The sequence below is a fragment of the Bombina bombina genome, chromosome 6 (genome assembly GCF_027579735.1).
Source record: "Bombina bombina isolate aBomBom1 chromosome 6, aBomBom1.pri, whole genome shotgun sequence".
Lineage (NCBI taxonomy): Eukaryota > Metazoa > Chordata > Amphibia > Anura > Bombinatoridae > Bombina > Bombina bombina.
Genome location: NC_069504.1, coordinates 918393808 through 918408179, shown reverse-complemented (window position 1 = coordinate 918408179; position 14372 = coordinate 918393808). Strand labels below are relative to the sequence as shown.

Genomic DNA, 14372 nt, shown 5'->3' with positions numbered 1-14372 from the left:
CGTAACATAAGATATGCTAATGTCAGTCAAATGTGAAAAAGAAGTCAGGGATGTTAAAAGGCAAATTAAATAAAGGTTAATTAATGTCCACTATTTTAGGCTTTAGAAAAACAAACAGAAATTCAGTCTGCAGTGAGTCTGACCTCTGGTGGTTATACATGGAACAAGCATGTATTTATTCATCATTTTGCATTCAGGAATAGCCGTCAACTAAATCTGTTTCCCCTAAAAAATGCACTTCAGTATTGTATATGGAGAGCTGTAAACAAATGTCATGATCTTGTCACACAGTTCTTATAACAGAGGTGAGAATCATAAGGACATCATACTTTCATGCTTCCCCTCATCATTTTTTATAAAGGAGTTTTTTTTTTTTAAATAGAGTGACTGAGGTTTTGTCCATATTTTCCTTTAACATTAAAGATAGAAATGTCAAAGACTGAAATTACACAGGTGCATTTCTTTTTGCAATACACTACCAGTAGCGAACACGCTTTTAGTAAATGGTATTACAGCGGCATATGCACATTTACTGTGAGGCCCTGCGCCAGTATTCAAACACTGCTCAGAAAGTCAGTGATGGCCTGCATGACACAAATAAAAGGGACACTCAAAATAAACTTTTATGATTCAGAAAGACATTTTTCAATTTACTTCCATTATCACATTTTGCACAGTCTTTTTATATGCACACTTTCTGGGGAACAAGATCCTACTGAGCATGTGCACAAGTTCACAGGGTATATGTATACTAATCTGTGATAGGCTGATGACTGTCACATGATACAGGGGGCCAGGAAATGGGAGAAAAAATAAATTTGTCATAAAAAAAATCTGCTTATTTGAAATTCAGAGTAAGCGCAATTGCATTGTCTTTTTATTATGTACTTGTTAATTACGTCATTCTACAGCATTGAGTGGTCCCCCTAAGTCTTCAGACACAATACACGCCAGAGCCTCCTCTCTGAGCTTACATACTGGTGCATGGGCCCTCATAGCATGTGTATATTCCGCTAACAAATAGTGCTTTTACTAGAAGTATATTGCACAAATGCTTCTATTTGAAACCGAAATTAACCCATGCACATGTTAATTACCTTTCTATCCCTTTAATTATTTAAGTGTCTTTCCTCCAGTAATAGTCAACAAATATAATTCAAGCAGTTACATATACAGTACAGCCAGGTGCTGCACAATATGTTTGACCCTATGTTAGGTTAACAATTAATAAATACATTAAAATGTTTATATCCACTGTGTGTGGGAGTCAGTTAAGGGAGTTGCAGTGCTGGTTCTGTAAAATAATTGTGTTTTTATTGGTAATATTGTTTTGCTGCTCTAGAGGACAGGATTGGGGCTGGTGGGGAAATCTTGTTGTTCCTAGGTTACTAGTGGTTTTTAACATCTGTGTACTTCACAATATGAGAAGTGCTTTCAGGAAGCTTTTGAAACCCTAATGTTTTATTTGCTTAAACAGAAATTCTAACGTAACATGTCATGCTCTAGTTTGTTAGCACATGTAATTTTTGCATTACTGGCACTAGAATAATTAATATTTAATCCATTCCCAGCAAGGATGTTAAACACAAAGGTAAAGTATCACTTGGGTGCCTCATTTATCTAGCAGAACACAGCCAGTGAGCCAATCAGAAGGGGCAGTTGTGCAATTGCTAATCACTGTCTGTGTTCTGCTATGTTCTTGCAGCTCCAAACCTATATGTTTAAACCCTTTGCAGATCTCTAGCGTCAATAGTACAAAAATCCATTACAGTTTGTCATGCCAAAAAAACTATAAACATGACCAGGCAGGAAAGTCTGGTTAAACACACAAAAGAAATAAGCATTTCACAGCTAATTGATTGAGTATTTATGATGATTATTGTGACTAAATACAAATGTTTTCACTTTTCCAATAATACCAATTAATAATTTGTAATTGGCATTTTTTTAGTCTACAAACTTAATTGTGATCATAAATGAGCTTTTTACTTTGTTTTAATTATTTTAAAAATAATATATATTTTTTGTTTTCTTCTTAAATGGAAAGAGTCCACAGCTGCATTCATTACTTTTAAGAATTAAGAACCTGCCCACCAGGAGGAGGCAAAGACACCCTAACCAAAGGCTTAAATACTCCTCCTACTCCCCTCATCCCCCAGTCATTCTTTGCCTTTCGTCACAGGAGGTTGGCAGAGAAGTGTCAGGATTTTTGTCTCTTATGGAGGGTAATACTCTTCGGCATGGGACAGGAGTTTTAAGTAGTCCTGTCAGTCTATCAGTGAGGGCTTGGATGAAAGTTAGAGTCCGGAGATGCAGGTAGAGTCTTTTTGCGAAACCATTCCGACTCATATTAACAGCTCCTCAAGCAATCAGCGTTGTCGAACTTCGCTCCGCTGCCTGCTTTTTTCTCTCAAGTCCATGGCGGAGGCGATGCCACTATTCGTCACACTTGAAAGGCTGTGTTCCTGTTCCACAGCGTAGATTCCGGTAAGATAGTTTCATTTTACTTTATCATCAATGTACTGTAATGTGAATGTTTTCTCGAGAAGCTACAACACCTTGCAGGTCTAACTACATGACATAAGGGTCTCAGTGAGTCTCTGTTAGTATCTTGGAATTGAGGGTTAATATCTCCTGAGGGAGGTTATTGAACAGGGGGGTTTATAATCATGGTTGTTATGTGATTCAACCTACTTATGTGTGATGTTTATGAGCTCGTGGTTTGGAACATTGAGGCCTTTGGAAGTGACACAGCCTTTTGGTTAGGCACGCTTTTTGAACTGTACGGTTCACCTTGTGCTCGGGTGTGGTTCCATTCCATTTTTCATTTCCGCATTCCCGACCGTTTGGCGAAGGAAATTGTCTAGTCCGCAGGGGTCTGGTCATAGGAGGTGGTGAGTGCCCCAGTTATTGTGGGTGTCAGGTGCCGTTTTTGTTTTTACTACTTTAGTCCATACTTATATATCCTCTATCCAGTAATGGAGGATTCTGATGCTGAGACTGAGCTAATTTCAGATTCAGTTATGGAGGATTCTGATACTGAGACTATTTTGAATTATGTGTCCGGTGACAAATCCGGATTGGCCTCGTTGACACGTGTCAACCAGTTTTGTTCCGTATGCCATATGAGTGCCTAGTTCCTCTGGCTCGGGGAATCAAGGGTTTGCTGAGCCATCCGCCTCTGGGGGTCCCGTCCTCCGAGAGTTCCCTACCAATTTATACTTCTACACATGCTGGTAACCAAGTTTATGATTCCTCCATGCAAGGTGGCGTGTTCCTCCCGGAGGTTGCAGCACATTTTCACTTCCACATAATGTTGGCGATTGTTTGTCTGCAGAGTCCAGACGTTTATTTGAGAAGGTGCTGGTGCCCTATTGTCCTGGGGCTTCCGCCTTGGGTAGGGCCTCTACAGTTCCCCGCGGGTGTAACTGTCGCTGAGTGTTGTGCCTTTCGTTACAGGTTTGCGCGCCTTCGCGTATTACTCAGACATGTTTTTCCGTTATTGAATGACCCTATCATTACCAGATACGGGGATTTTCAGTCTGCTAATTTGTATGGTGCACCTCATTTGACATGGGGGGATGAGGGAATCTCCTGATTGTCATTTGTTTGAGATCTTTCCCAGTTTTGAAAGATAGGGCTCCGTTTGACTGGTCTTGCGTGTAGGCCTGTTTCTTTTTAGGCGTTAACCTCCGGGTTGCCTTTTTTTTTATTTTTATCAGATGGGATGACTTTTATTTGTTTTTTTTTCCTTCGGGATCCTTCTGGGATTGATACTCTTTATTACTTCTTCGGAAGTTGTTCTGGACATGTTAGTCCTATGTTAAAAATGTCTGTTTTCTGTTTTTTCCCCTATGAGGGAGAATTTATGCAGCTTGCTGGTTAGGACCCTAGGTGCAGGCTGGTCCTGTCAGGTTCGTTCGGTCTTGCGGCTGTTCAGACATGTGGCGCTGTTCTGCTCGGCTGGTTCCGGAGAAGCGCCGATTGCTCAGGTTATCATTGTTTTTTATGTTCAACTAAGCATTCAAGAGGACCTGTGGGTCCGTGAGGCAGGGAGGATTGTTTCAGTCATAGATGGCAGGGCAGTGGAGTTTTTCCACTGCGTCACTCTATCTGACATCTGATTTAATCAGAACCTAGAGTTTTCCTCCCCCATGTGGTAGAGGGTTGAAGGTCTTAACGCCCCTTACTGCAGTTGAGCGGTTTGGCCTTAATTTTTAGGCCTCTGTATTTGCCCTTTTGGGCTTGATCCAACAGCTTGTACAGGATAGCTGTCTAGCATGCAGGAAGGTTTGCAGTTTGAAACCAGTTGCAGCTCTTGGCACCTTGCAGGTGACCGTATAAGCTGATAGTGTATCTAGATGCAGCTCTTACTCTTTGACGCATATTGTCTGATCGAGTTATATAAGACCTTTGGGTCTTCTTCCATTTTCTCCAGGTGAGTTGGATCTCCTTTTAGGGATCTTTGTTTCTGGTTGATGGTTGTTCCCTGTGGAGACTTTGTTTAGCTCGGGGTTTCCGGAGGTGGGTGGGCTTAGTGCCTTTCATTTCTCTTCCTTGTGTCCTCTGCTTGTGCGGAGGTGATAGGGAGACTAGTCCTGCTAGTAGGATTTTTTCTACCTTGTGGTATCCCTTGCTTGTCCTGAGGCTTTGAGAAGTATCTTCATATGACTTCTAGCCTTGCTCTTTGGAGCGTTGGACTATAGCTAGGGGTGGTTCCTTCCTTTGGTCACGGCTTTCGAGTTCGTTTTGCTATCCGGATTCTCTGGATATGCATCTCTAATCCCTTGTGTCTGGCTTTTTGACCAGTTAGGGTGTTTAGTTCTAGGGTAAGATTTGCCTGAACTATTAGGTGCCCGGACCTGTTTTTCTCCCTGAGACTTCCGGTTGCTGCAGTTATGCTTTTTTCCTGACCCAGTCTTGGATAGTTTTGGATCTCAGGGTTGGTCAGGGTGTTCCACGGTAGTGGGAACTTGGGCAATGTCCTTGGTCGATCTACCTAACCTGGTCGTGGTTGGCCAGGTTTTCGTAGAATTTTTTACTCCTTGCCACCATCATTTGGTGGTTAGCTGTGTGGCTTGTGCCTCAAGGGTTGTTGGTTCATACCCAGCTGCATGCACTGGATGTCCAATTTCTGGTGCGCCTTAGGGTTGCATTCCCCTGGTCAGCTTGCCAGTGTACCCATGGATTTCATGCTTTGCAGGCGAATGGGTTGGTTGTGCCTCTGCTTGGCAAGCAACTTGTAGGGGGGTCCTTTTCTAGAACTTTTGTGCTGGGGATTTATCTTCCCATTAGCCGGTGGCTTCGGGCCTTGAGGACAGTTGTTGCCCTTCCGGCCTCATCCCTTTTCTTTCGGGGATATTCTCCTCCCTATGGAGATGGAGTCCTTTCTTGGGGCTTCTCCCAGTCGGAAGGTAGAAAGGTGGGATTGGTTCCCCCTGGGGTCTTGCTGGCTCCTAGTCAGACTTGCTGGGCCTTTGTTTTGTTTTGATAGATCCTTAGGTCTATGGCCTTGTCTGTTTTCAGAGTTGGGTTGTACTTGTACATTGTGGGGATGGCTGTGCTATCTTTATGCTTGTTCCTTTAACAGTTTCGGGATTTTTTTGTTCCCCTGTCTTGGATCCCTGAGGCTGGGTTGGTCCAGCTGGGTGTGGGTCTGTAGGTCAGGATGACCTAGTGGTCTAAGACGCTTCATTCGAATCGCAGTCTCCTTTGGATGTGTGAGCTTGTTGAGTCTATCCTGTTAGCTCAGTCTGCTAGGATATAGATTTCCATTCACCTTGCTCCATTGATTTCAGAAGTAGGTTTACTCTTCCTTCGGGTTCTGAGGGTATTCTCTCCTTCTCGGGGGCCCTTGATGGAGGCTTTGTGTTCCCTTTTTAGGGACCTGTGGGTAGGTCCGGGGGTTTCCTGGAGCATGCCCTCTGTCTGGTGGTTGCTTTTGCGGTCTGTTTCTTGCTTGACTGCCTCTTCTTCCTCGCAAGCACCTTCTGTGTCGTCCTGTTATGGACTCTGTGTTTTCATACTTGTTTTTTTTTTTTTTTTTTTTTTTGCCTGGGTCTATTACACACTTTTCATGGTCGAATACTTTGGTATTCTATGTTTAGACGCTGTGAGGACTTTGCCTCTTCAGTTGCATTCCATGCTTGCAGGATGTTGGAGAGACATCTGTTCTGTCTCTGCCCAGTCTTATCCTGGGTTTCGCTTGTATAGGTGTGGCCTCCTTTCCCTGTTTGGGTCCATTTGGGTCTCTGTGAGCTGGGCCCACTCTTGGAGGTGTTCTTTTCTTGTATTAAGGGACCTTTCGGTTCCTCTGTTCTCCTTTGCCTCGTCCCCTTGGGGGTTTCGGCTGGTATCCCCTTTATTTGTGAGGGGTGAGAGGTGGGGGACCGTCTGTTGAGCGAGCAATGGTGTCTCTTGGTGGACTGTTGGCTCAGTCGAGTCCGTTTTGTGATCTCTAGTTTGGCTCTGGACTAGCTGTGAGTTGGTGTCTTTGGGGCTTTTCCTTTAAAAAAAAAAAATGAAATACAAGAAAAAATGTTCTCAGCTTTGGACGAAGCAGGATTTTTTATTGTGGAGAGGTTCAGGCCTGGTGCCCTCAGTATGGGCCGCCTATTGTACCCTCCCGTCTTGGCATTCAGTGTCCTCTATAGCTTGGGTATTGTTTTCACAAAAGAAATGAATGCAGCTGTGGACTTTTTCCATTTAAGAAAAAAATAAATTATGATTACCTGATAATTTCCTTTTCTTCTGATGGAAAGAGTCCACAGCTCCCCACCTGTAATTTTATGTGGGGCGTCCTTATATTATTCTGGCACCTTTTTCACCCTGATATTTCTTCTACTGTTCCTTGTTCCTTGGCAGAATGACTGGTGGATGAGGGGAGTGGGAGGAGTATTTAAGCCTTTGGCTGGGGTGTATTTGCCTCCTCCGGGTGGCCAGGCTCTTATTTCCCAAAAGTAATGAATGCAGCTGTGGACTCTTTCCATCAGAAGAAAAGGAAATTATCAGGTAAGCATAATTTATGTTTTTTGTAATGCAGGTCAATATAATAAAATGACACAATATTAATTATTTCATTTTTGTTATTTACAGGTGTATTCACGAATGTCAGAAATGTTAGGAATCACAGATGACAATCATGTTCTGGAAACATTTATGGCAAAGATGTAAGTTTTGCATTTTGATCCTGTTTGTCTTTTTTTGGGGCCAAACTAATTAAAACAACAGTAAAATCTGTTAAAAAAAAACTATTATGATTCAGATACAGCATGCAATTTTAAACCACTTTCAAGCCTAATTCTATTATCTATTTTGCTTTGTTTACATGGTATCCTTTGTTAAGAAGCATACTTAACAAGAGGCTCCAGCAGTAATGCACTACTGGCTCACCTAGCATGTTCAGCTAACTCCTAGTAGTGCAGGGTTGCTCCTTCAACAATGGAAAACAAGAGAATGAAGCAAATTTGATGATAGAATTAAATTGGAAAGTTGCTCCAATGTGACGTAGATCTTCGTCATGTTGTGCAAAGCCCAGTGTACTGCATAACGTAGATCTAACTCCGACATTTTGGAAATCAAAGCAGTCTTTGTTGTCAAGTGATAACCTTCACTTGCTGTTTATGAGCTTCGGGCATCTGCCTTAATATGGTAATGGAGCACTATGGAAAATGAGTGTGGAAGGGAGAGGGAGTGATGGGTCGCAGCAATACAGAAAAGGGGGAAATTAGAGGGAGAGGGTATCCCTGCATAACGATCGGGGGAGGTGGAGAATGTGAGGGGTAATCCTACACTACAGAATTTTTTTTTATAAATAAATAAAATAAACTTAAAAATACATATAAACAGGTGCCAGTACCTCAGATGGTGGTTAGGAGTGTGGAGGGAGAGAGCTGTTGCGAGGGATTAGGTATGGATCCGTTAGGTGTCAGGTGTTGGCGTAATCCCTACACTACAATACAATAACCCTTACCACTGCCAGGAGTTTTAGAAGTGTAGTGTGCAGCTGCAATTAGTGACATTCTAATTACCAAAACAAATGGCAAAGCCATGTATGTCTGCTATTTCTAAACAAATGGGATCCCAGAGAAGATTTTACAATCATTTGTGTCATGATTGCACAATCAGTATGTAAATAATTTGTTTGTGATTTTTTTTTTTTATATGATCGCATTTGGCAGTCAAATGGTGGCATGAAATATACCAAAACGTGCCTAGAATACCACCTTGGGTTGTCTTTTAAAAAAAAATATATAGTTTTGACAGGTAAATAAAAAAAAACACAAAACTTTATTACTGTTTAAATTGAGCAGTTTTGTTCTCTGAAATTCCCGGTTGCAATTGGTTAATGAGAAAAAACATTTTTTAAATACAAAATAAACATGAAGGATTAATTTACCATACATTTAATACTTGGATTAGGAAGTCATTTGGAACATGGTAAGGGAAACACATTTTATGGTTCAGTGTCCCTTTAAGTTTGTGTATACTTTATGACTTCCTGAAGGAGTCTGATACTATATAATGTAATTCTTCTCCCATCAAAGCCTTCCTGCCATATATTGTTATTTATCTCACCCTCCTGTAGAACTGTGTCAGTACTGGTGGATTTAGGGCCTTTTGACTACTGAAGCTGGTCGAAACATTTTCCAGAAATCTACATATAGTCCACCCTTTGCTAATCAGTTCCTGTGTATTTGTTGTTTACCGGACTGGAGCTGTATCTTAGCCAAACTTGTTGTTATTTTCTGCAGATGAACAAATATGGTTTGACTCCTCACAGTACTACATGCTTCTTTCTGCAAAGCCCCAGCCCTGTGTTCCCTCTTATGGTTTGCTTTGCTTTGTGCACATACTTCTCATAATCCATAGCAATAAAGAAGATATAGTGTATGCGAATGCTTCTATTTTTCCTAATTATTTACTTGGCAATAAGTTATCTTCATAAAAACCTTAAAAAAATAAAACTTTTATAAAGTGTATATTGACATAATAAGATAGAACATTTCTGTTAAAAGAAAGCAAAAAGTCATCTGAGTTCAAACTTTCCCAATAATCTTTGATCACTGCTTTTGTAATAAAAACAAACTTGCCAATTATACTGATAGTAATACCTTTCAACAACCCTATAACATAACAAAATCAATCATAAGATTGGATTCCATTTTTAGCTAAAATATATATTGAATACCTTGTTAACGCTTTCTATTGGCAATAACTTCCTCTACAGATAGAGTTTCCCAGTTTGATCACTTTTACAGTGAACAAGACATTCTCATTACTGAAGATTAACCACAATGCTCCGATGTAAACAAATAAGTGAAAAATTGAAATCACACAATTGTTCATGCGATCGTGTGATTTCAATGATGGGATTGGGTCATGGGAGAGTGCCTATGATGTTAGGCACGCCCTCCAGCCTACGATCCCATTTAGAAAGAGCCTTTGGCTTTAGTACAGCCAAACGGCTATGACGGTCTATGCCGTCATTAGGGCGTGAAGGTCTCCTTTCAATGAAACTAATATTATAGCACCAATTGAGGTAAACACCAAGTCCCACAAGACCTCCTAATGTGATCTAATAATGCAAATATAAAAAACTGAGAGCACCTAAAAAAGGCAGAAAGGACTTAAATTTAATAGCATAATCAGTAAATGCTTACTAAAAAAGACCATGCAAAAGCTCTTAGTTTGAATTTCAAATGAGTTGTAGACTTATTTTTGACAAATTTTAAAGTTAGCTCTATTTTCCCTACCAATCACAAAATGCATGCACATGCTCAGTAGGTGCTGGTGCCTCTGAAAGTGTGCATACAGAAAGACTGTGCACATCTAGATAATGGAAGTTTATTGGAAAGTTGTTTAACATTGTGTTCTCTATCTGAATAATGCAAGTTTAATTTTATCTTGAGTTTCCCTGTGTAACAAAAGCATATATGGTACAATGTATGCAAATATATAAAATAATTTATTAAAATATAGTGTGTAATAAAAACAATTAGTCCAGAAAAATTGAGTGATATGTGAAATAAAAACTCCAAATCCAGTTTTCAAAAAGAAAAATGTCCTACGGGATTATCTCCAATTTTTTAGCCCTATGAGTGCTTCAAGTGAAATATATTCCCCTACAGTTAAAAAACATACAATGTCCTCCTATTCTGTAGTGTAATGACCAACCTACTCTCTACGTAGTCATTAATGTTCACTCCAGGTATCAGAGCTAATTCTCATGCAGAGAGCCTTTATGCAGCCACTCCAATGTTTGTTAATACACAGTACTGCTCTAATTCACCCGGGAGGTGCTTGTTTTGATATTAGCATATGCACATAAACACACTATACTGTTCAGTAACTTGTTTTTATTACAAAATATATTTTAATAAATTGTTATTTTATATATTTGCATACATTGTAATATATGTGCTTCTGTTACACAGTAGCCTTTTTCTTTTTTTAAGACACAGTGAGTCCATGGAATCATCAATTACTGTTGGGAATATCACCAGCTGGAGTTAAACTGTTAAGTATCACTCCCTTACACACAACCCCCAGTCATTCTCTTTGTCAATGGAGGAGGTGAAGTTTTTTGTGTCTGAAGAAAATTGAATTTATTGCTTCAAGCAAGATTTTTGGGGTCTAGCCGTACTCCATGTTAGTCTCTTTAGTAAGGGCAGTGGTGTCTTTTCAGCAGTTAGGAATAGTAAGGTGGGCCTTACGGAGTTTTCCTATTATTTTGCTGCCCTATTATAGAAAATCAGAGTAGGTGACTCTGTCTTTTCTTTCTCCAACATTGGTGTGTCCGGTCCACGGCGTCATCCATTACTTGTGGGAAATGTTCTCCCCCACAGGGAAAGGCAAGGAGAGCACACAGCAAGAGCTGTCCATATAGCTCCCCCTCTGGCTCCGCCCCCCAGTCATTCTCCTTGCCGCTCTGAACAAGTAGCATCTACCACGGGGATGGCGAGGAGTTTGTGGTGTTAGTTGTAGTTTTTTATTCTTCTATCAAGAGTTTGTTATTTTAAAATAGTGCTGGCTTGTACTATTTACTCTATAACAGAAAAGTGATGAAGATTTATGTTTAAGAGGGCTATGATTTTAGCACAAGTAACTAAAATCCATTACTGTTACCACGCAGGACTGTTGAAACAAGAGAACTTCAGTTGGGGGTAACAGTTTGCAGACTCATCTGCTTCAGGTATGACTAGTCTCCTTCTAACAACACAGGCTAATGCTAGATGACAGTCATTTTTCCCCTCAGGGGAAACGGTAAGCCATTTTTCTTTCACCTCAGCAAAAAAGATAACAGGCTTCCCCTTTTTGTTTTTTATGCTGGTAGACACTGTTAGGGGCTAAATCGATTAGTTTTTATTACAATATTATACCATTTGAAATATTTTATAAGCTCACATACACTTGGGAACATTTTTTTATTGATCTGGCTTGTTTTAGACACCTAAATCTAGTCAGGAAGGCCCCTTCACTCTAGTGTGCTGAGGGAGGAAGCCTCATTTTGGCACTTCAGCTTTGCAGTTGAATTTCAAGGCAGTGCATGCAGATTCATGTGAGAGGGTCCTGTGGTTCAGAAAGTGACTCCAAAAGGCTTTTTTCTGTGAATGGTGACCCCTTAGGAAGGTAAAAAGCTGCAGCAAGGCTGTAGCTGGGATTGTGGTGTGTAAAAACGGTTAAATCCAACAATTAGCTCCGGTTTGCTTGTTTTAAGAGCTAGAGTCTCCATATTTGCTGTGCAATACTTTCTAAGCATTAAGACACTGGGGTCCAAATTTCAGAAAAATCGGATATTGCGTTCATAGTTTTTTGAACATTCAGAAATAAATGTGTCATTTTATTATTTAAAGAGACAGTAACGTTTTTGTTTAAAATCGTTTTTATTGCATTGTTTGCCTACCTAAATCTGTTTAACATGTCTGTTCCATCAGATAACCTATGTTCTGTGTGTATAGAGACAAAAGTGGTTCCCCCTTCGAGTGTTTGTGATAATTGTGCCATAGCGTCCAAACAAAATCAGGACAGCTCTGTTATTTTTTATAATGTTGCCCAAGATGATTTATCTAATGAAGGTAGTGGGGGTAGCTCTACATCCTCTCCTTCTGTGTCTACACCAGCTTTGCCCGCGCAGGCGACACCTAGCGCGACAGTGCTTATTTCTATGCAACAATTATCAGCAGTAGTGGATAATTCTATAGCAAATCTTTTATCCAAACTGCCAGTTTTTCAGAGAAAGCGTGATTGTTCAGTTTTAAATACAGATAAAAAGGATGAACAATCAGACGCTGACGATGCCTTATCTATTTTACCCTCACATCAATCGGAATTGGCTGTGAGGGAAGGGCTGTCTGAGGGTGAAATTTCAGACTCAGGAAAAATTTCTCAACAGGCAGAACCTGATCTAGTGGCATTTAAGTTTAAGCTAGAACATCTCCGCGCTTTGCTTAAGGAGGTATTAGCTACTCTGGATGACTGTGATTCCATGGTAGTACCAGAGAAGTTGTGCAAATTGGACAAATTTTTAGAGGTCCCAGTGCACGACAACGCTTTTCCAATACCTAAGAGGGTAGCGAACATAGTGGAAAAGGAGTGGGAGAAGCCAGGTGTACCCTTTGCCCCACCTCCTATATTTAAGAAAATGTTTCCCATAGTAGACCCTAGAAGGGACGCATGGCAAACAGTCCCGAAGGTTGAGGGAGCTGTTTCAACACTAGCAAAGCGCACAACTATTCCTATAGAGGACAGCTGCGCTTTCAAAGATCCTATGGATAAAAAATTGGAAGGATTGCTTAAAAAGATTTTTGTTCAGCAAGGGTTCATCCTTCAACCAGCTACGTGTGTTATTACTGTCACTTCAGCGGCGTCCTTTGGTTCGAAGAACTAGAAAGGTCGCTCCAGAAAGAGACTTCCTATGAAGAAGTCATGGACAGAATTCACGCATTAAAGTTAGCTAATTCCTTTATATTGGATGCCGCCTTTCAAATAACGAAATTGGCGGCGAAAAACTCAGGTTTTGCTATAGTAGCGCGGAGGGCGCTTTGGCTAAACTCCTGGTCGGCAGACGTGTCGTCCAAGACTAAGTTACTGAATATTCCTTTCAAGGGTAAGACCCTTTTTGGGCCGGAATTGAAGGAAATTATTTCAGACATCACTGGGGGTAAGGGCCATGCCCTTCCACAGGATAGGCCTTTTAAGGCTAAGAACAAGTCTAATTTTTGTTCCTTTCTCAATTTCAGGAACGGACCGGCTAATAACTCCACTGCCGCTAGACAAGAAGGTATCACGGCCCAGCCCAAACCCGCTTGGAAGCCCATGCAAGGCTGGAACAAGGGTAAGCAAACCAAGAAACCTGCTGCTGATACCAAGACAGCATGCAGGGATAGCCTCTGATCCGGGACCAGATCTGGTAGGGGGCAGACTATCTCTCTTCGCTCAGGCTTGGGCAAGAGATGTTCTGGATCCCTGGGCACTAGAGATAGTTTCCAAGGGATACCTGTTAGAATTCAAGGGACTTCCTCCAAAGGGAAGGTTCCACCTGTCTCGCTTATCTTCAGACCAGATAAAGAAACAGGCATTCTTACATTGTGTAAGAGACCTATCAAAGATGGGAGTGATAAATCCAGTCCCCTCCGGGGAACAAGGTCTAGGGTTTTACTCAAACCTGTTTGTGGTTCCCAAAAAAGAGGGAACTTTAAGGCCAATTCTGGATTTAAAGATATTAAACAAGTTCCTCAGAGTTCCATCCTTCAAGATTGAAACCATTCGGACAATCTTACCAACAATCCAGCAGGGTCAATTTTTGACTACCATGGATCTGAAGGATGCGTATCTGCATATCCCAATCCACAAATCTCATCATCAGTTCCTGAGGTTCGCCTTTCTGGACAAACATTACCAGTTTGTGGCTCTTCCATTCGGTTTAGCCACCGCTCCCAGAATTTTCACAAAGGTGCTAGGGTCCTTTCTAGTGGTCCTAAGACCGAGGGGCATTGCTGTAGCACCTTATCTAGACGACATCCTAATCCAAGTGTCTTCTCTTTCCAAAGTGAGGGCTCATACAGACATTGTGTTGGCTTTTCTCAGATCTCACGGGTGGAAAGTGAACATAGAAAAAAATTCACTGTCACCGTCCACAAGGGTTCCTTTTCTGGGAACAATAATAGATTCTGTGGAAATTAAGATCTTTCTCACAGACGTCAGAAAGACAAAGCTTCTAAAAGCTTGTCGAGTTCTTCACTCTATTCCTCATCCCTCCATAGCTCAATGCATGGAAGTAATAGGACTAATGGTCGCAGCAATGGATGTGGTTCCTTTTGCTCTAATTCATCTAAGACCATTACAGCTGTGCATGCTCAATCAGTGGAATG

At 41.1% G+C, this 14372-nt stretch overlaps 1 protein-coding gene across 1 annotated transcript in view; it reads left to right on the top strand.

Moving 5' to 3' along the window:
• RANBP17 (RAN binding protein 17) overlaps positions 1–14372 on the top strand; it is a 1312934-nt gene that overhangs the window by 625156 nt on the left and 673406 nt on the right. Inside the window, exon 15 of the mRNA XM_053718559.1 lies at positions 7096–7169. Coding sequence (XP_053574534.1) covers positions 7096–7169 — 74 coding nt within the window. The remainder of the gene's footprint in view (positions 1–7095; positions 7170–14372) is intronic.